The sequence below is a fragment of the Pipistrellus hanaki genome (assembly GCF_964339955.1).
Source record: "Pipistrellus hanaki genome assembly, contig: scaffold_23, whole genome shotgun sequence".
NCBI classification, from domain to species: domain Eukaryota; kingdom Metazoa; phylum Chordata; class Mammalia; order Chiroptera; family Vespertilionidae; genus Pipistrellus; species Pipistrellus hanaki.
This window is the reverse complement of record NW_028182304.1, coordinates 74605-94933: the sequence shown is the minus strand read 5'-3', so window position 1 is coordinate 94933 and position 20329 is coordinate 74605. Positions and strand designations below refer to the sequence as shown.

The 20329-nt window shown below is 42.1% G+C and overlaps 1 protein-coding gene across 1 annotated transcript; it reads left to right on the top strand.

The window, feature by feature from the left end:
* Positions 1-15590: 15590 nt before the first annotated feature.
* LOC311615869 (peroxiredoxin-like 2A) lies at positions 15591-16673 on the top strand. The gene has a single exon (XM_084906996.1). It carries the CDS (start codon positions 15677-15679, stop codon positions 16406-16408), a length of 732 nt encoding a protein of 243 aa, XP_084763122.1. The 5' UTR covers positions 15591-15676; the 3' UTR covers positions 16409-16673.
* Positions 16674-20329: the final 3656 nt, after the last annotated feature.

Here is a 20329-nt window from a genome sequence, read left to right as displayed (position 1 = left end):
CATTTCACAGCTTTTTAATGTTTATTGATAGTGTTTCAATAATTCCCTACAGATTGCACAGCTCTATAAGCTTGAATTCTAAGTGCTTTGAACAATTTCTTACATATATCCCAACTCTTTCAGCATGAATTATAAGGGTTTTACAAAATTTTCTTACATATTTACAACCACTTTCAATAAGAATTCTAACTATTTTAAAGATGATCCTATACATTCCACAGTTCTTTAAACATGAATTATGTGTTTCAACACTTTCCTGCATATTTTCCTAAAGTATGCCCTAACCCTATACCTAACCATAACTGTAATCCTAACACCTAAACCTAACCTTAACCCTAACCCTAAACTTAATCTAACCCTAATCCTAACACTAACCCTAACCCTAACCTGAACCCCAAATTAAAACTAACCAAATTTAACCTAACCCTAACCCTAACTCTAACCCTAACCCTAACTCTTACCCTAAATCACCAGGTAATTACACTGTGCATCCAAGGACCCAGACGCTAACCCTAAACCTAACTCTAATCCTAACACTAAACCTAGTCCTAATCATAACACTAACCCTAAAAGTAACCCTAACCAAAACCCTAAACCTAGCTTTCCCTAACACTAGTTCTAGCCCTAAAACTACCCCTACCAATAATCCTAGCTCTAGCCCTAAATCTAAACATAACAATAATCTTGCCCTACCCCTAAACTTAAACCTAAAACTAACCAAACCCTGGCACTAACCCTAACCCTAAACCTAATCATAAACCTAACCTTAAACCAAACCCTAACCCTTGCCATAGCCTCAAACCTTAAACCTAACTCTAACCCTATACTATTCCTAACTCTGACCCTAAACCGAAATCTAAGTTTAGCACTAATCTTATACCTAAATGTAATCTTAGCCCTAACCATAATATTAACACTAACACTCCAACTCTAACAATAAATCTAACCCAACTTTGAAACCTAATCTTAACACAAACCCTGGTCCTAACCCTAACCCTAATCCTAGATCTAGACTTAACCCTAACCATAAATCCAACCCCAGCCTTAACCATAACACTAACCCTAACCCTCGCCCTAACACTAACCTTAACCCTAACCTTGGACCTAACCATAATACTAACACTAACTCCAGTTCAAACCAAAAACTCAATCCAATCAAAAAAATGCAATGCTAACCCTAGACCTAGCCCTCACGGTAACATTAAACTAACACTAAACCTACCCTAAATCTAGCCCTAACCCTACCCCTTACACTAACTCTCCAGGTAATTCCAATGTGCATCCAATGACCCAGACACAAACCCTAACACTAAACCTAGCCCTAGCCCTAGCACTAGTCTTAACACTAATCCTAGCCCTAACCATAATTCTAACCCTAGCCATAAGTATAAGACTAAACTTAACCCTAACTCTAGTTTTAGCCCTAATCTTAACACTAACCCTAGCCATAAGCATAACACTAAACCTAACCCTAAACTCAGCTGTAACCCTAATACTAACCCTATACTAAAATGTAACTCTAACCTGAGACCTATCTTTAACACTAACCTAACCCTAAACCTAAAACTAGTTATAGCCTCAACCCTAACTGTAAGCAAAGCTCTAAACCTAAATCTTCAGTTGATAACAATGTGCAGCCAACAACCCAGAAGCTAAACCTAACCCTATCCATGACCTTAGCCCTAAATGTAACCCACCCTTAGCCCTAGCCCTAGCCCTAGCCCTAACCATAACCCTAACCCTAATCATAACTCTAAACCTAAATATAACCATAGCCCTAGCTGTAACCCTAACACTAACCTAAACCCTAAACTAGCTCTTGCCCTAAACCTAACCATAGCCATAACCCTAACCCTAGCCCTCATCACAACCCTAGCCATAACCCTAAACATAATCCTAACCTAACCATAAAACATAACATAAACCTAGCCATAGCCCTAGCCCTAACACTAACCCTAAACCTAATCCTAGTACTAGCCTAAACCCTAACCCAATCCTAAACCTAACACTGGCTCTAGCCCTAAATCTAACCCTAACCTTAATCCCAGCCCTAATCCCATATCTATTCCTAACCCTAACCCCAACCCCAGCCCTAATCTTAACACAAAACTTAAACCTAACCATAGTCTTACCCCTAAACCTAAAACCTAACCCTAACCCTAGCCCTAATCTTAACCCTAAACCTAGTCCTAGTCCTCACCAATACACAAACTCTAACCCAAACCTAACTCTAACCCTAACCTGAACCAGAGCCCTAGCCCTAATCATAGCACTAAACCTAACCCTGCCCTAGCTGGTTTGGCTCAGTGGATAGAATGTTGGTCTGTGGACTGAAGGATGCCAGGTTTGATTCCCATCAAGGGCACATGCCTGGGTTACAGGCTCTATCCCCAGTAGGGGATATGCAGGAGGCAGCCAGTCAATGATTCTTTCATATCATTGATGTTTCTATCTCTCTCTTCCTCTCCCTTCCTCTCTCTCTATATATATACCTAATCCTAAATCTAACCCTAGCCTAACCCTAAGGCTAATACTAGCCCCAGTACAACCCTAATCCTAACCCTAGCTATAACCCTTAACCTAGCCCTAGCCCAAGCCCTAGACCTAACTATAACAGTAACCCTAACCTTATCCCTAGCCCTAGTCCTAAACTTAACACTAACTCTAACACTAACATAGCCCTAACCCTAACACTAACTATAATTGTAACCATATCTCTATCCCTAATCATAAACCAAAACCTATTCCTAATACTATCCCTAACCATAGCCCTAAACATAACCCTAGCTCCAGCCCTAACCCAAACTTCAGCTGTAGCCCTAGCCTAACCCTTACCCTAAATCTCTAGGTGATTCCAATGTGTATCCAAGAACCCAGATGATAAACCTAAACTTAACCCTAGGCTTAGCCATATATCTATCCCAAACATAACACTAACCCTAGCTCTAGCGCTAATTTAAACAATAACCCTAATGCTAACCCTTGCCCTAGCCCTAGCCCTAGCCCTAAGCTTAACCATAATCCTAAACTTAGCCCTCAACATAACATTAACCCTAACCCCAAACCCAGCTTTAACCCCAAACTTTAGATAACTAAAATCTAACCCTAACCCTTCCACTAACTCTATCTCTCCAGGTTATTCCAATGTTGACCCAAGGACCCAGACAATAAACCTAACCCTACCCTGTTCCTAGCCCTAATCCTAGCTCCAGCCCTAGCCTTAACCATAACACTAACCCTAAGCCTAACCCTAACCCTAGCCGCAGCCCTAGCCCTACCTTTAACAGAAACCCTAAACATAATGCTAGCCCTAGCCCTAGACTTAATCTTAGACCTTGACCTAACCTTAACCCTAACTCTTCAAGTCGTTCCAATGTGCATCCAAGGACCCAAACCATAACCCTAGGCCTAAGCCTAACCCTAAACATTAGTGTAACTCTCCAGGTGGTTCCACTGTGCATTCAAATACTCAGGTGTTAACTCTAACCAAAGCTCTAGCCATATACATAACAAAAACCCTAATACGTTATAACCATAATCTTAAACCTAAACCTTACCATAACCCGAGCCCTAGACCTAAGCATACAACTAACACTAACCTTAACCCTAAGCATAAACTTACTAACCTTAACCCTAGCACTAAGTAATTAGAGTCCTAACTCTAATCTTAACCCTAAACCTCAGCCTAAACCCAACAAAAGCTATAGTCCCAAATATAACAGACCCTAAACATAGCCTTTGCCCTAAACTTTTTTATATCCTTGCCCTAAACTTAACTCTATGCCTAGCTCTATATCTAACCCTAACCCTAGCCCTAATCCCAACCCTAACCCTACCCAAAGCCATAACTATAACACTAATCCTAACATTAACCCTAGCCCTAACTCAAACCCTAGCACTAACACAGCTATAGCCTTAACCTTACCCTTGATCATAACCATAGCCCTATTCCTAAACCTAAACTGAACCTTAATCCTATTCCTACCCCTAATCCTAACACTAACACTAACCCTAACTCTAACCATAGCCCTAACCCTAATTGTAACTCTAGCCCTAATATTAATATGACCCCTATCCCTAGCTCTATACCTAGCGCTAAGTCTACCTCTAACCCTACCCCTAACACTAACCATAACCCTAATGCTAGCCCTAACCCTACCCTTACACTAACTCTCCTGGTAATTCCACTGTGCATCCAAAGCCACAGTAACTGATTTTAACCATGGCCAAAGCCCTAACCCCAAACATAACACTAACCCTAATCTGAAACAAAACCTAACCCTAACTTTACTAAAACCATAGCCCTAGACCTTACCATAGCACTAACATTCACCATAATCCTAACTGTAACCTTAGCCCTAACCTTAACCCTGACTCTAACCCTAGCTTTACACTCTAACCCTAGCCCTAAACCTAACCCTATCGTTAGCCCTAGCCCTAACAATAACACTAACCCTAACCCCAGCCTACTCTTCACCCTAACTTTAAACCTAGCCCTAATCATTACCCTATCCTACCCCTAATTCTAACCTTAACCCTAACTCTAGCTCTAATGTTAATCCTTACACTAACCCTAACCTACCTCTATACCTAAATGTAACCCTTCTCCTAACCTTAACCCTGACCTTGTCCTAGTCCTAACCCATATCCTAACTCTATAGATATGGCAATGTACATCCAAGGACCAGATAATAAACCAAACCCTAACCCTACTCCTAATCCTAATCCTAACCATAGACATAGAACTAATCTTAACCCTAAACCTATACCTAAGCATAGATTTAATTTAACACTAACCTAATTCTATCCTAACCATAATGGTAAACCTACTCCTTATGAAACATCTAACCCTAACACTAAAACAACTCTAAAATCTAACCCTAACACTAGCCATAACACTAAACCTGAACTAATCCTAACCCTAAACCTAGCCTGAACCCTAACTCTAACTCTACAGATGATTCCACTGTGGACACAAAGACCCACATGGTAACATTAAGACTAACCCTAGCCTTGTTCTAGCCCTAATCTTAAACCTAACCCTAAACATAGCACTAGTCCTAATCCTAATCATAACCCTAACTCTAACCCTAAACCTAATCTGATCTATAAACCTAGCCCTAATCCTAGCCCTAGTACTAGCAGCAGCACTAACCCATACACAAACTATTCAGGTGATTCCATTGTGCACACACGGAACCCTAACTGTAACCCTACCACTAATAGATACACTAACACTAGCCTAAACCAAACCTTGCACTAAACTGAAACCTAACCCTACCCTACCCCTAGCCGTACCCCTAAATCTTATCATTACACTCCAGGTGATTCCAATGTGAATCCCAGTACCCATACAATAAACCTAACACTAACCCTATCTTTGGTCCCAATTCTACCCCTAAACCTAACTCCAATCCAAACCCTAGCCCAAATCTTAATCTAACTCTAATACTAACCCCAACTCTAACCATAGCCCTACCCCTAACTATAATACTAACTCTATCCCTACCCGTAGCTCTAACTCTGTCCTGAAACCTAACACTAGCCCTAGCCTATCTATAACAGTAATCTTAAACCTAACCCTAGCCCCCTGGCCCTGCTCATTACACTAAACTTAACCCTAACTCTAATCCTAATCTTAGCCCTTGGCCTACCCCTAAACCTAATCCTAACGCTCCAGGTGATTCCAATCCAAAAAACCTAACTCTAGCCCTAATTCTACTCCATCCTAAATCTCCAGATGTTTACACTGTACACTGTACACCCAAAGAACCAATCACTAACCATAACCATAACCAAAGCCCTAGTCCTAACCATAACACTAACCCTAAACCTAAACATAACCTTAATCTTTACTGTAATCCTAGTCCTGGACCTAACCATACCAATAACATTGATCCTAAACCTAACCATAACATTAGCTATAATCCTAACCATAATACAAGCTATAGCCTTAAACCTAAACCTGACCTTGTCCCTAACTATAGCCATTGTCCTAATCATAACTCTAACCCTAACACAAGAATTAGCCCTAAAACTAACGCTAACCCCAAAACAAGGCTAGCCCTAATTTTAACCCTACCCTTATAAACTAACCATAGCCCTAATGCTAGGGCTAGAGGAATCCCTAGACCAAACTAAAACACTAACCCTAAATCTAATCCTAGCCTCGGCCCTAATCTTAACCCTAAACCTAATTCTAACCTGAGCCCTAACCCTAACCCTACACTTAGCCTTAATCCTAACCCTAACCATACCCCTAGCACTAAACTTAACCCTAACACTAACTCTAACCCTAGCTCTATACCTAGCACTAACCCTAATCATGAACACAATCCTAACCCTAGCACTAGCCCTAACCATAACCCTAACAAAAACCTCCAGGTGATTTCAATCAAGGACCCAGACTCTAACCTTAAAACTAATACTAGCCCTACCCCTAACTCTAGCCCTACCCCTGTAGCCCTAGCCTAACCCTAGCCCTAACCCTTACCCTAACGCTCCAGGTAATTCCAATGTGCATCCAAGGACCCAGACACTAAAACTAACCCTAGACTTAGCCTTAGCCTTAACACTATCCCTAACCCTAATCATAACTTCAGTTTTAGCCCTAATTTTAACCCTAACTTTAACCCAGGCTCTAATCTTAATCATAATCCTAACCCTAACCTTTCCAATAACCCTAACTATAACTTAAACCATAACCCTAACCCTAACACAACCTTAATCCTAATGCTAACTCTCCAGGTGATTACAATGTGCAGCCAAGGACCCTCATGCTATCCCTAACCCTAACCCTAACCTATATCTAAAGCTAAAGGCCCATTCACTAACCCTAACTCTAAAACAAGCCCTAACCCTAACCTTACCCTAATCCTAACCCTAAACTGAGCCCTAGCCCTAACCTTAAACTTAACCATAGCCCTACCCCTAAACCTAACACCAGCCTTAAACTTAAACTCAAACTTAGTCCTAGCCTTAACAATAACACTAACCCTAACCCTAAAACTAAATAAACGTATCCTGAGCACTAGCCCTAATCATAGCACTAACCCTAAAGCTAATCCAAGCAACAACCCTTAACCTAGCCATAGCCAAAACCATAGCCCTAATTATAGCAATAACCCTAGCACTATCCACAGTGCAGGCAGCATCTTAACCTTAACCCTAACATTAACACTGTCCCTAATGCTAATCCTAACCCTAGCGATAACACAAATGCTAACCCTGACTCCAACTGTCTCCCTAAACCCAAATGAATTCTAAAATTTAACCCTAGACCTAGCCGTAGCATTAGCCCTAACACTACTGCTAATCTAAACTAACTTTAATCATAGCCTAATCCTAACCCTAATCTTCTGGAGATTCCAATGTGCATCCAATGAATCAAATATGAACCCTGACACTAACCCTAGGTTTAACAGTTACCCTAACCCTAGGCCTAAACCAAACCTAACCCTATCCCTAAACATAACCCTAAATCTAATCCTAGCCCTAGCCCTAGCTCTAACCCAAATCCTAGCCCTAACCCAAATCCTAACACTAATATTAATACTAAAACTAGCCCGGCTCTCACCCTAACCCTAATCCTAACCCTAACCCTAACCCAAAACTTAACTCTAAACCTAACCCTAATCCTAACAATAACCCTGTCCCTAACCCTACCCATAACTGTAAACCTAACTCTAGTCCTAGCCCTAACTGTAACCTTAACCCTAACCCTAACCTAACATTAACACTAGCCTTAACCCTAATCCTAACACTAGCCCTAGTCCTAATCTTAACCCTAACCCTATCCCTAACACCAGCCCTTACTCTAGCCCTAATCTAACCGTAGCCATAACCCTAACCTGAACACAACCCTAACGCTAATTCTAGCTCTAGCCCTAACCTAAATCCTAACTCTAGCCCTACACATAACTATAACCCTATCCCTAAAATAACACTAAACTTAACCCTAATCTAGTACTAATATTAACCATAACCCTAGCCCTAACCATAATTTTAAACTAAGCCTTAACTATAACTATAACTATAACATTAATCCTAACCCTATGTGAAGCCTTAGCTCTAAATCTAAACCTAGTGCTGGTCTTCACCACAACCCTAATCCTAACCTAACCCAAAACCTAAACCTGACCCTTACCCCTAGTCTATCTCTAAATCTAACACAACCTTAAACCTAATCCTAACCCTAGTCATAGCCATAACCATAGCCCTAAAGCTAACCATAACTATCAAGGTGATTCCAATGTACATTCAAAGACCCAGATGCTAACACCAAATCTAACACTAACTTTAGCCCTAACACTAACTCTAACCCTAATCCTAATCCAAGCCCAAGTCCGAATCTTAACACTAACCCTAACCATAAATGTAGCCCTAGTCCTTACTCTACCCTAAACTTAAACCTAAACCTAGCCCTGGCCCTAACCATAATTCTAACTATAATCCTAAACCTAAACCTAACCCTAAACCTAGCCTTAGCCCTAATTATAATAACCCTAAGCCTAACCCTAGTAGTAGACCTAGCTCTAAACCATTATCCTAAGCAAAATAAGCCAGCCAGAGAAAGATAAATATTACATGATCTTACTCATTTATGGAATATAATGAATAACACAAACTGATGAACCAAAACACATCCAGAGACAGAGAAGCATCAATCAGACCATCAAACCTCAGAGGGAAAGTAGGGGAGGGTGGGGGTAAGAGGAAGAGATCAACCAATGGACTTGTATGCATTCATATAAGCCTAACCAATGGACACAGACAACAGGCAGATGAGGGCATGAGTGGGGGGCAGGGGGATAGCGGGGCATTTGGGGGATAAGAACACATATGTAATACCTCAATCAATAAAGAAAAAATACATTTAAAAAAAGAAGGAAGAAAAAAATCAATGAAAAAAATATCCTCAGGTGAGGAGGAAGGTCAAGTAGGATGGAACGGGTCAATGGGGTCGGGGGGGGGGGTCGTTAGGGAAGATGGGGGACATCTACAATACTTTCAACAATAAAGATAAATTTTAAAAAATAAACTTAACTCTAAACCTACCCTAGCTCTAGCCTAACTATAACATTAACCCTAACCTTAATCCTAGCCCTAAAACTTACCCTAACCCTAGTGCCAACCATAACCATAACCATAACCATAACTTCAACCTAAAACTAACCCTAGTAATCCTAAAACTAACCCTAAGTCACCAAGTGATTGATTCAATGTGCAAACAAGAATCTAGACACTAAACCTAACCCTACTCTAACACTAAGCCTAGCACTAGCACTAACCCTGACCCTATCCCTAACACTAACCTTAACCCAAAACCTAAACTTAACCTTATCCCCAGATCTAACCCTAACCCTAGTCTTAGCCCTAGCCCTAATCCTTACCCGAAATATTCAGGTTATTACAATGTGCATCAAAGGACCTAGACAACAAACCTAACCCTACCCCTAGCCTTAACTCCATACATACCTCAAACCCTAACCTTAATCCTAGCCCTAATTTTTGTAAAAAATTTTTGTGAGTTTATTTGAGGCAAACTGTCCACATATGCCGGGAAGCAGAACCTCAACGAATTCAGATAATGCTCCAGAGAACAGCAGGTTACATCTGTATTTATACCTTGCAACCAAAGGAGGGACATAGGTCGGTTACATGAAAGTCATTGGTGATAGATTAAGGAGGTGGGATAAAGCAAAGCCAGGGTGGGAAACCCCTGGGATTGGATAAAAAGTAAAATGATGGACACATATTTAGGTGGGTGCAGGAACAATTAACATGATAATGAAGGAATTTGTGGTATCTGTCCACATTTGGTTGTGCCCCAGGGGCTCCAGAAAAAGGGAAGTTACAAGTTACCCAGACATTTCAAGAGTAAGTTATCATAGATGCAAAAAGACAGATAGGCTCAGTTAAGGTAAAGGTTGACCTTGTCAGTGAAGATACCATTGCTGTGCTTGTTTGTTTATTTGTTTGTTTGTTTGTTTGTTTTTAAAATAAATCTTTATTGTTCAGATTATTATAAATGTTCCTTTTTTTTTTTTTTTGCCCTCCATTGTTCCCCTCCACCAGGTTTCCATTCCACCCTCTGCCCTTTCCCCACCCCCCATTGTCCTCATCTGTTCAGTCTCTTCCCACACAGTTTTCAGTTTTTGCTCAGTCTCTTCCCTCACCCCCCACTTCCCTTTTCCCTGAGAATCGTTAGTCCACTCCCCTTCCATTCCTCTGATTCTATTATAATCACCAGTTAATATTGTTCATCAGATTTTTTAATTCCCTTGGTTTTTAGATTCACTTGTTGATAGTTATGTATTTGTTGTTCATAATTTTTATCTTTCTTTTTCCTCTTCCTAAAGAACCCCCTTCAGCAATTCATATAATTCTGGTTTGGTGGTGATGAACTCCTTTAGCTTTTTTTTTATTTGTGAAGCTCTTTATCTGGCTTTCTATTCTGAGTGATAGCTTTGCTGAGTAGAGAAATTTTGGCTGTGGGTTCTTGCTACCGTATTTTCCGGTGTATAAGACGACCCCTTAATTTTACAGTTAAAACATAGGTTTAGGCCTATATTCACTGTATAAGACTACCCCCACTTCAAAGAAAAGACTTACTTTGCGGTCAAGATCTGCAGGTAATTTTTGTGCAATTTTGGTCTTTTGCCCCCAATTTTCGGTTGACTTTTTTTTGTTTCAAAAGTATTCATCACCTTGAATAAGGTACTCATCACCTTGAATATTTCTTGTCATTCCCCTCTGGCCAGCATGGTTTCTGTTGAGAAATCAGCTGACAATCATATAAGTGCTCCTTTATAGGTAACTACCTGCTTTTCTCTTGCTGCTTTTTGACAAAATTCTCTCTTTGTCTTTTGCTCTTGGCATTTTAATTATGATGTGTCTTGGTGTGGTCCTTTTTGGATTCCTCTTGTTTGGGGTTCTGTGTGCTTTCTGGACTTGTAATTCTATTTCTTTCACCAGGTGGTGGAAGTTTTTTGTCACTATTTCTTCCAATAGGCTTTCGGTATCTTGCTTTCTCTCTTCTTCTGAGACCCCGATAATTCTGATGTTGGTTTGCTTGGAGTTGTCCTAGAGGTTTCTTACACTATCTTCAACTTTCTGGATTCTCTTCTCTTCTTGCTTCTGTGGAGGAGTGTCCTCTGGCTCTTTGTGTTCCAAATCTTTGACTTGATTCTTGCGATCTTCCAGTCTGTTTTTAGGACTCTGTATAATTTTTTATTTCAGACAATGTATTCTTTATTTCTAGTTGATCCCTTTTCATATCCTGAAAGGTCTCATTAATTTTATTGGCATTTTCTAGGAAATTCTTAAAAAAATCTTATACCATGGTTTTGAACTCTATATCCAGTCATTTGTTCTCCATCTCTTTAGTTCGATATCTATTTCCTTGTCTCGGCATTTTTGCTGCTTCCCAGAGTTGGTAGGATGGCTTTGTGTGTTTGGTGTCTTATATGGCTCGGTGGGTCAGCCTTCCCAGTTACCTGAGGTAGACACTCTTGGTGCTCCCCTTTGTGAACTGTGTGTACAGCCTTGTTGTAAAGTCTTGATTGTTGTTGGTATCCCTGGGAGAAATTGACCTTCAGGCCAATTGGATGTGGGTATCAGCTGTGTCTACTCTGGGATACCTTCTGTATTGGAGACAGTCTTATAGGATCAAAATGCAAAATTTCAAAAGCCTCTGTGCTCAGCTTGGATGAGGCGGAGTCTAAAGGCTGAGAGGCCACGGCAATCTTCGCAGTCAGACCTCTCTGCGCACACTCACTCGCACGTGACTGTAGACCCTGCCCGCTGCAGCTCCCAGCTCCCCCAGTCTCTCAGTCTCTGAGTCTCCAGGTGCCTTTCTCTACAGTCCAGACTCCACCCATATGAGCCTGGGTCCATGGGGTTTCGGCCGGGGTTGGGGTTCAGTGCAGTCGGAAAGGGTTAAGTGCAATTGGGGACTTCCTTTCCCCTCCCTCCAGCCAGGCATTTGACTGCACTTCCTTTCTGTGCACACGTCACCCTACCTCAGCGCTTTGCAGCTCCCAATCCTATCCATGAGCCTCTCTCCTTCTTTCTGGTTGTAGCTTTCCTGTGTTTTTGGATGGTGTCCATTCTGATTTTAGTTCTTGTTTTGAAATTGGAACTAACTTGTGCGAGATGGCAGCTTAGGTGCTTACCTAGGGCATCATCTTGATTCTCCTCTCCATAGCTGTGTTTAATTAGTTTAATTTCAGTCCATCTTTTGTGGTTACTTTAGGTCTCTGAGTTTGAAAGAGTGCTATGCAGGCCTCCCCTGAGCTTGTCAGGTCAGCATGTGGCCGCTTTCATCCACACATCCCCTTTTTCTTCATAAATCAATCCAAAGGTTGCATTGATGACCAACCTTTTGGTTGAATAATGGAGTCCCATGGTGCTAGGAAGGCTCATTCCTGTGATGTCTCAGTGTCAGCATGTCTTGTTGAACAGGTGGACTACTGGGGATGGGGCAAGACCATAACCTTAGATGGCATTTAAGATCAAATTATCATTTAAAAAGGTCAGGTAAATGGAAAGCAGTCAGATCCTATATGTCCTTATTAAAAAGTATTCTGGCCGAAATTGGTTTGGCTCAGTGGATAGAGCATCCATCTGCGAACTGAGAAGTCCCAGGTTCAATTCTGGTCAAGGGGCATGTGCATTGGTTGTGGGTACATTCCTGGTGGGGGGTTGTGCAGGAGGCAGCTGGTCAATGTTTCCCTCTCATCGATGTTTCTAACTCTCTATCCTTCTCCCTTCCTCTCTGTAAAAAGTCAATAAAATATCTTTTTAAAAAAGTATTCTGGATCATTTCTAATTTTTGAGCCACGATGATCTGAGTCTTTTTGCTGTTTGTCAAGTTTTATTTTTCTGCATCTAGTATAACATTTACATACTAGGAACAAAAGTTACAATACTAAACCAAAAACATTGATTAGGAAGAGAAAATGTCTAATACTAGATGAGGAAAAGTCTGAGGGAAACAATCATCCCAGTCAACTGAAAAACCCTTTACATGTTTACATGTATTATCATAATTTTTTATTAAGTTAATTATATGTTTTCCTCCTTCATTAACTGTCAGTTGTACCTTATGATATGTTTGGCCAGATGAATTAAGACTCTTTACTATTTCATGATCTAGAAGCTCTAATTTTCTTCTGGCCAATTAGTTTCCATAGAAATGACTTCATGAGAAGGAGTTCAATTTCCCAATACATTGGTTTTATCACATATTTTATGAACCTCAGGCAAAGTCATTCTGCCTATAATTTTAGTATTTTTCCATATTCTAGTATTATTTAATGTAAACTTGGTGATATTACAGTAAAAATTGCTTAGTATAACATAATTTTTTAAACCCTTCCCAGCAAAAATGCCCCTTTCCCATACACCAGATATTATTTTGGAGTAGATACAATAGGCCAGGACTGGATGACTTCAGTGTTCCATGTGGATTGGGGGCATAACCATTCACCTTTCTGATTTTCACAATCAGACAGTGAGATGGGTTCACATTGTTTATTATTTTTAAATATGGCCAATCAACTCACCATTGGAAATATTCTAGTATTATTGAGGATGGTGTCTATTTCAACCAGTTGAACTACTGGGAATTTAAGCTTAGGATTTAACTGGCTCCTGGGCTTTTAAAACACAGTGTCGCTGAAACCGGTTTGGCTCAGTGGATAGAGTGTCAGTCTGCGGACTGAAAGGTCCCAGGTTCGATTCGGTCAGGGGCATGTACATTGGCTGCGGGCACATCCCTGGTAGGGTGTGTGCAAGAGGCAGCTAGTTGATGATGTTTCTCTCTCATCGATGTTTCTAGCTCTCTATCTCTCTCCCTTCCTTTCTGTAAAAAATCAATAAAATATATTTTTTTAAAAAAAACACAGTGTCGTAGATCTCATTTCCCATTCAAAAATTCTGAAATTCCTGGGGAACCATATGAGTTCCATAAGTATCTGGCCTGGGCTCCTGCAGCCATTATAGTTGGCTGTTGTTTCATAGCCACTTCAGATTCCATTTGCATTAGCATAGACAATAGGCCCAATTGAGTTAAAGGCACAGACATGTTCCCATTGTTGGGTTTCTGCATGAGTTTTTATAGTCTGTCCAGTCTGTTCTATCCATGAAACTAAGGCTTTATTGTTTTTTCTATGCTGCTTCCCACCTTTTTTCCTTCTTCCTGAAACAGTATTCCCTCTATATGACCTATTTGCTGTAAAAATCTTTTTCTAATGAATGACGTTCTTAATTAGTTGCAAATTCAGCTTGTCCCAGGATGCCAAGGCCAGCCCCTACTCCTCCAAGTATTCCTCTTTTGATTCTTTTTTTTTGGGGGGGGAAGAGGGGCAATGTTGTTGGATCCACCAGGAATTTTGTTGCCATTGGGTAGTTATGGCTTGGGAGTAGTTGGACCAAAAAATGTTGAGTTTCCCATGCCATAATTAAATAGGTGAAGGTGACCCCCAATAGAGCTAGAGTTTGAGTATTCCATAGGGTTTCTCACAAGCGTCCAGAATGAAGGATGGTGAGGTAATTATAGACATTTCTATCCACCAAGTGATCCCAATAATTTCTGAAATGGTATCCATTGATTTCTTTCTTGTTTCACAGACATCCAGCCATAAGAGCATGGCTAGTGAGTCCAAGGACAAGATATACTATTCCAGATAGGACAGGCTGCTGCAAGCCATCATATCTAGGTGTTCTTCTTAGCTTTTCATCACCCATCTCTATAGTTATACAATATTCATTCAGATTAGATCCATATACAATTCCACCAGTGGAATTATCAGGGAGGTATTCTTGGAGGTATTTGCCTAAGGTACATCTTTATAGTAGATATAGCCAGAAAACACACACACACACACACACACACACACACACACACACACAACACACACACACACACACAAAAAAAAAAAAAAAAAAAAAACACCAAAGCTTATATTGATAGTAGGAGAAAACCAATGGTTGGCTAACAAAGCATTAATTTCACTATCATACATCATAGTCAGGACATCATTGTGTAGTAAGTGGGAAAGATTAGTAGGTATCTGAGAGGCCACGGCGGGGCCGGGGCAAGGCTAATGCCTGACTCCATTTTGTACTGTGGGGCAGGGCAGAGCTATCCTCCGTTTTGTGTAACTGGACCCTGGCCCTCACCCAACCAATCAGAGTCAGCCAAAGCAGTGACATCACCACAGTATAAAACTCCTTGACCTGTCGAAGTTCAGTCAACCCTGCAGGCTGTCCCCAGTCTTTAGAATTTAGTCTTTAGGATTTAGGAACAAAAGAAAAATTCCTGTGGTTTGAACCTTTAAAAGGAATTGCCTACCCCTGAAACGGTGCAGTCATTTGGAGTCCACCTGCATGTGGTGCTCTTGTGGCTGTCCTGGCCAGTTCAATAAATCCTTGCCTGCTTTTTTTAATTAATTAACCAGCCTCCGGTGGTCTTATTTTGAACCCAGGGTTCGACCCCACAACAGTTTGATTTGATTTAAAAAAAAAAAAAAAAAAAAAAAAGTAAGGCTGGGCGCTGGCCCACCCCGGGGCCCCTGGGGCTGGCGAGAGGGGGTTCTCCCGCCCCCCGAGTCGGGCACCAGAGAAAGCGGGCGGGAGGGGATCGCGAGCAGGACGAGGTCCACGGTTCCACATGGGGCTCTGCAAGGCATGTGACCTCCGCAAAGGTGGCTCCGCCTCCGCGCAGGATCCAAGCTTCTTCACCGTGGGGATGTGGTCCATGGGCGTGGGGGCCCTGGGGGCTGCTGCCCTGGCACTGCTCCTGGCCAACACAGACATGTTTCTGTCCAAGCCCCAGCGAGCCAACCTGGAGTATCTGGAGGAAATAGACCTGAAGACACTGGAGAAGGAACCAAGGACTTTCAAAGCAAATGAGCTCTGGGAGAAGAAGGGCGCTGTGATCATGGCTGTGCGGAGGCCAGGCTGCTTCCTCTGTCGAGAGGAGGCCACGGACCTGTCCTCCCTGAAGCCCAAGTTGGATGAGCTGGGCATGCCCCTCTACGCTGTGGTGAAGGAGCAGGTCAAGACTGAGGTGAAGGACTTCCAGCCTTATTTCAAAGGAGAAATCTTCCTGGATGAAAAGAAGTTCTACGGCCCCCAGAGGCGGAAGATGATGTTCATGGGGTTCGTCCGGCTGGGCGTCTGGAGCAATTTCTTCCGGGACCGGAGCGGAGGCTTCTCTGGAAACCTGGAGGGTGAAGGCTTCATCCTCGGGGGCGTCTTCGTGGTGGGATCGGGAAAGCAGGGCATTCTTCTTGAGCACCGAGAAAAAGAATTTGGAGATAAAGTTAACCTAGCCTCTGTTCTGGAGCCTGCTAAGAAGATCAAACCACAGGCTGCAAGTTTAGCCTCAGAGGAAAAGTGACTGTGGGCTCTGCCCAGCTCAGGGATAAGAGGGGCTCACCTGCTGCACAGGAGGCCCGGGTTCCACTCGTGTCACTTAGGCCATCTCCTTAGACTAGATCACTGTGCTCTGTTTAGGCTCAGTGAGACAAAATAGCTCCCAAATAAGACTAATAAAAACCTAAGACGTGAGTGAGAGGTATTTCAGCTAAACCCTGCAAAACACGAGGCTTAAAGCTGGCTGGAGCGCCGCATTACAAACGTATATGGTGTGTGAGGTGCTGTTATTGAAAATTAGTTTACTTTCTTGTCTTTATTTTTTTTAAATAAATTTTTATTGTTCATATTATTACAAGTGTTCCTTCCCCCCCCTTCCCACCCCACCCTCTGCCCTTTCCCCACCCCCCATTGTCCTCATCCATAGGTGCACAGTTTATGTTCAGTCTCTTCCCACATTCTCCTCTCCCCTTTTCCCCAAGAATCATTAGTTCACTCCCCTTCCATACCTCTGATTCTATTATTATATATTCAACAGTTAATATTGTTCATCAGATTTTTTTTTAATTTCCTTGGTTTTTAGATTCACTTGTTGATAGTTATGTATTTGTTGTTCATAATTTTTATCTTTATTTACTTTCTCTTCTGAAAGAACCCCCTTCAGCAATTCATATAATTCTGGTTTGGTGGTGATGAACTCCTTTAGCTTTTTTTTTATTAGTGAAGCTCTTTATCTGACCTTTGATTCTGAGTGATAGCTTTGCTGGGTAGAGTATTTTTGGCTGTAGGTTCTTGCTATTCATCACCTTGAATATTTCTTGCCATTCCTGTCCGGCCTGCATGGTTTCTGTTGAGAAATCAGCTGACAATCGTATAGGTGCTCCTTTATAGGTAACCACCTGCTTAGCTCTTGCTGCCTTTAATATTCTCTCTTTGTCCTTTGCTCTTGGAATCTTAATTATGATTTGTCTTGGTGTGGTCCTCTTTGGATTCCTCTTATTTGGAGTTCTGTGTGCTTCCTGGACTTGTAAGTCCAATTCTTTCCCCAGGTGGGGGAAGTTTTCTGACACTATTTCTTTCAGTATGTTTTCGATATCTTGCTCTCTCTCATCTTCTGGGACCCCCATGATTCTGATGTTGGATCGTTTGAAGTTGTCCCAGAGGTTTCTTACATTATCTTCAATTTTCTGGATTCTCTTGCCTTCTAGCTTCTGCAGAGGAGTGTCTTCTGGCTCTTTATGTTCCAAATCTTTGACTTGATTCTTGCGATCTTCTATTCTGTTTTTAGGACTCTGTATAATATTTTTTATTTCAGACAATGTATTCTTTATTTCTTGTTGATCCCTTTTCATATCCTCATAGGTCTCATTTATTTTATCGGCCTTTTCTAGGAAACTCTTGAAAAACCTTATAAGTGTGGTTTTGAACTCTATATCCAGTCGCTTTTTGTCCTCCATTTCTTTCGTTTGTGATCTATTTGGTTTAGGCATTTTCGCAGGCAGCTTTTCTGATGGGGCGGGGTTTCAGGGTGGAGCCTACAGCCTTGGCTTCCGTCAGCCCCGCCCTATGCGACTCCTGAGACTCAGGGTCCTTCAGTACTTGTTGCAAGCACCTCTGAGAGAAAGGTGCCCTCGATTTTCGCCTGCTACCAAACAGTGTAGACTCTCCCGCAATGGGCCCGAAACTGGGGTTCAGTTCAGTTGAAAGTGGAGTTGGAGATGGCATTCAGAGCAGTCTGGAGCCTGTGTCTCCTTCCCGCCAGGGCAGTCCTACGGCACAGCCGGCCGTCCCTTCTCTGCGCGCAGTGTGCGTGCCTCCTTTCACCGCTTCCCCGGGTTCTGCCTTACAGCCCAGCTCCCTCTGGATGAGCCTGGGTCCCCGGGGTCTGGCCTAGAACGGGGGTTCAGAGCAGTTGGGGGCCCAGCACAGTCGGAGTTTTATCTCCTTCCCGGAGGGAATGCCAGCCAGGCACTCAGCCTCCCTCCTCTCCGGCTCCAACCTCTCCGCGCGCCGCGTCTCTATACCTTGGGCTTTTACAGCTCCTCCGCGCTTCCTTCTGGTTTTCTCCTTGCTTCTCGTTGTAGAATTTCCAGTCAGTCGACTTTCCTGTAGTTCTGGGTAATGTCCATTTTATATTTTAGTTGTATTTTATTGAAATTGTTGCGTGCGGCTGCGGCTAGGTGCCTACCCGAGCAGCCATCTTGGATTCTCCTACTTTCTTGTCTTTAAAAACCTAGAGGAATTTGGTGATTGACTAGAAGATTGCGGATTGAAGGCTTTTGGTTGTGTGTTTTCTACCATGACTTGTTACATAAGATTAAAGTAATAACATAAAGGAATTATGTGCTCTGGATGGCTTGATAAAGGTAGATCATAAAATGAAGAAAAAAATAAAATAAAATAAATAAAAATAAAAAAGTAAGGCTGAGTGCTTTGATGGCTAGCAAACCACCCCAGGGGGTCACTGGGATTCCTTTTTTCCCAGGGGTGCTTGCTCTCTGTCAGAGGGGAATCGGCCCACCTAATTAATTTGAAAGTATGAAGTTGTAACAATTGTGAAAAGCAGGGACCAAATTCTAAAGTTAACTATTGTTTGTCTCAATTGGCCATTTAAGTTTGATGTGAATGGGCAGGAGCGGGGCCGCACCCTGCAACTGGCCAAGGTCTCCACCGCTTCCTTGGGGTGCTTTTAGGAGTGCCTGCCCAAAGTGAAGGCTACCACCATCCCCCCCCCCCCGGGGGGGGGCGGGTCCGGCAAGAAGAGAAAGTTTCAGCCTCTTTTCGGGGACTTTGTAGCAGGTGATTTATTTTCCAACTGGATTTGAAATTTGTGATTTTGTTTGACAAAGCAAAGTTTGATTATTAGAATGTTAAATGGCAGGCTGAACTGTATAACATATGATTATCTCAAGGATTGCTTTGTCCTCTGTTAACAAAAAAAAACAACTTGAAACCTGTAAAGAATTTTTTTTGTGAGTTTATTTGAGCCTTACTGTTGACAACTGCCAGGAGCAGAATCTCAACGGGTTGAGATAATGCTCCAAAGAATGGTGGGTTACATTTCTCTATTTATACACTGAAATCAAAGGAGGGACAGAGGTGGGTTACATGAAATTTATTGGTGATGGAGTAAAGAGGTGGGAGAAAGCAAAGCGGTGGGAAAGTCCTGGGATTGGATAAAAAGTAAAATGATGGACGTGTACTCAGGTGAGTGCAGGAACAATTAACATGGTAAAGAAAGAATTTGAGGCATCTGTCCTGGTGCCCACCACTTTTGGTTGTTCCCCAGGGGCTCCGGAAAAAGGGAAGTTACAAGTTACCCAGATATCTCACAGATATGTTATCTTAGAGACAGAAAGGCAAACAGGCTCAGTAAAAAGATCAAAGTTGATCTTTGGGAAAATATCTGGGACATGACTACCTACTATAACCTGTTAGATATTTAATTTTCAAACCATCTTTTGTAGTTATCTTTGTTGTGGGGTCGAACCCTGGGTTCAAAATAAGACCACCGGAGGCTGATTAATTAATTTTAAAAAGCAGGCAAGGATTTATTGAACTGGCCAGGACAGCCACAAGAGCACCACATGCAGGTGGACTCCAAATTACTGCACCGTTTCAGGGGTAGGCAGTCCCTTTTAAAGGTTCAAACCACAGGAATTTTCCTTTGTTCTAAATTCTAAATCCTAAACACTAAATTCTAAAGACTGGGGACAGCCCGCAGGGTTGGTTCCCAGTCACATCCTGCTGGACATTGGAATGTGGCCCTATCTTGCAATAGCGGTTAGACTCTAAAGGTTATCTACAGTTTCTATCCCTGAAGCTACTGAGTCAGTGGGAATCAATCTCCTGTGGTCCTGATCCCAGGCAAGGAAAAATTTCCTTAGCCTCCAGGTCTTCACCTGGAAGCTGAGGTAAGTACCCTGTGTTTTAATCAGATGCAGGG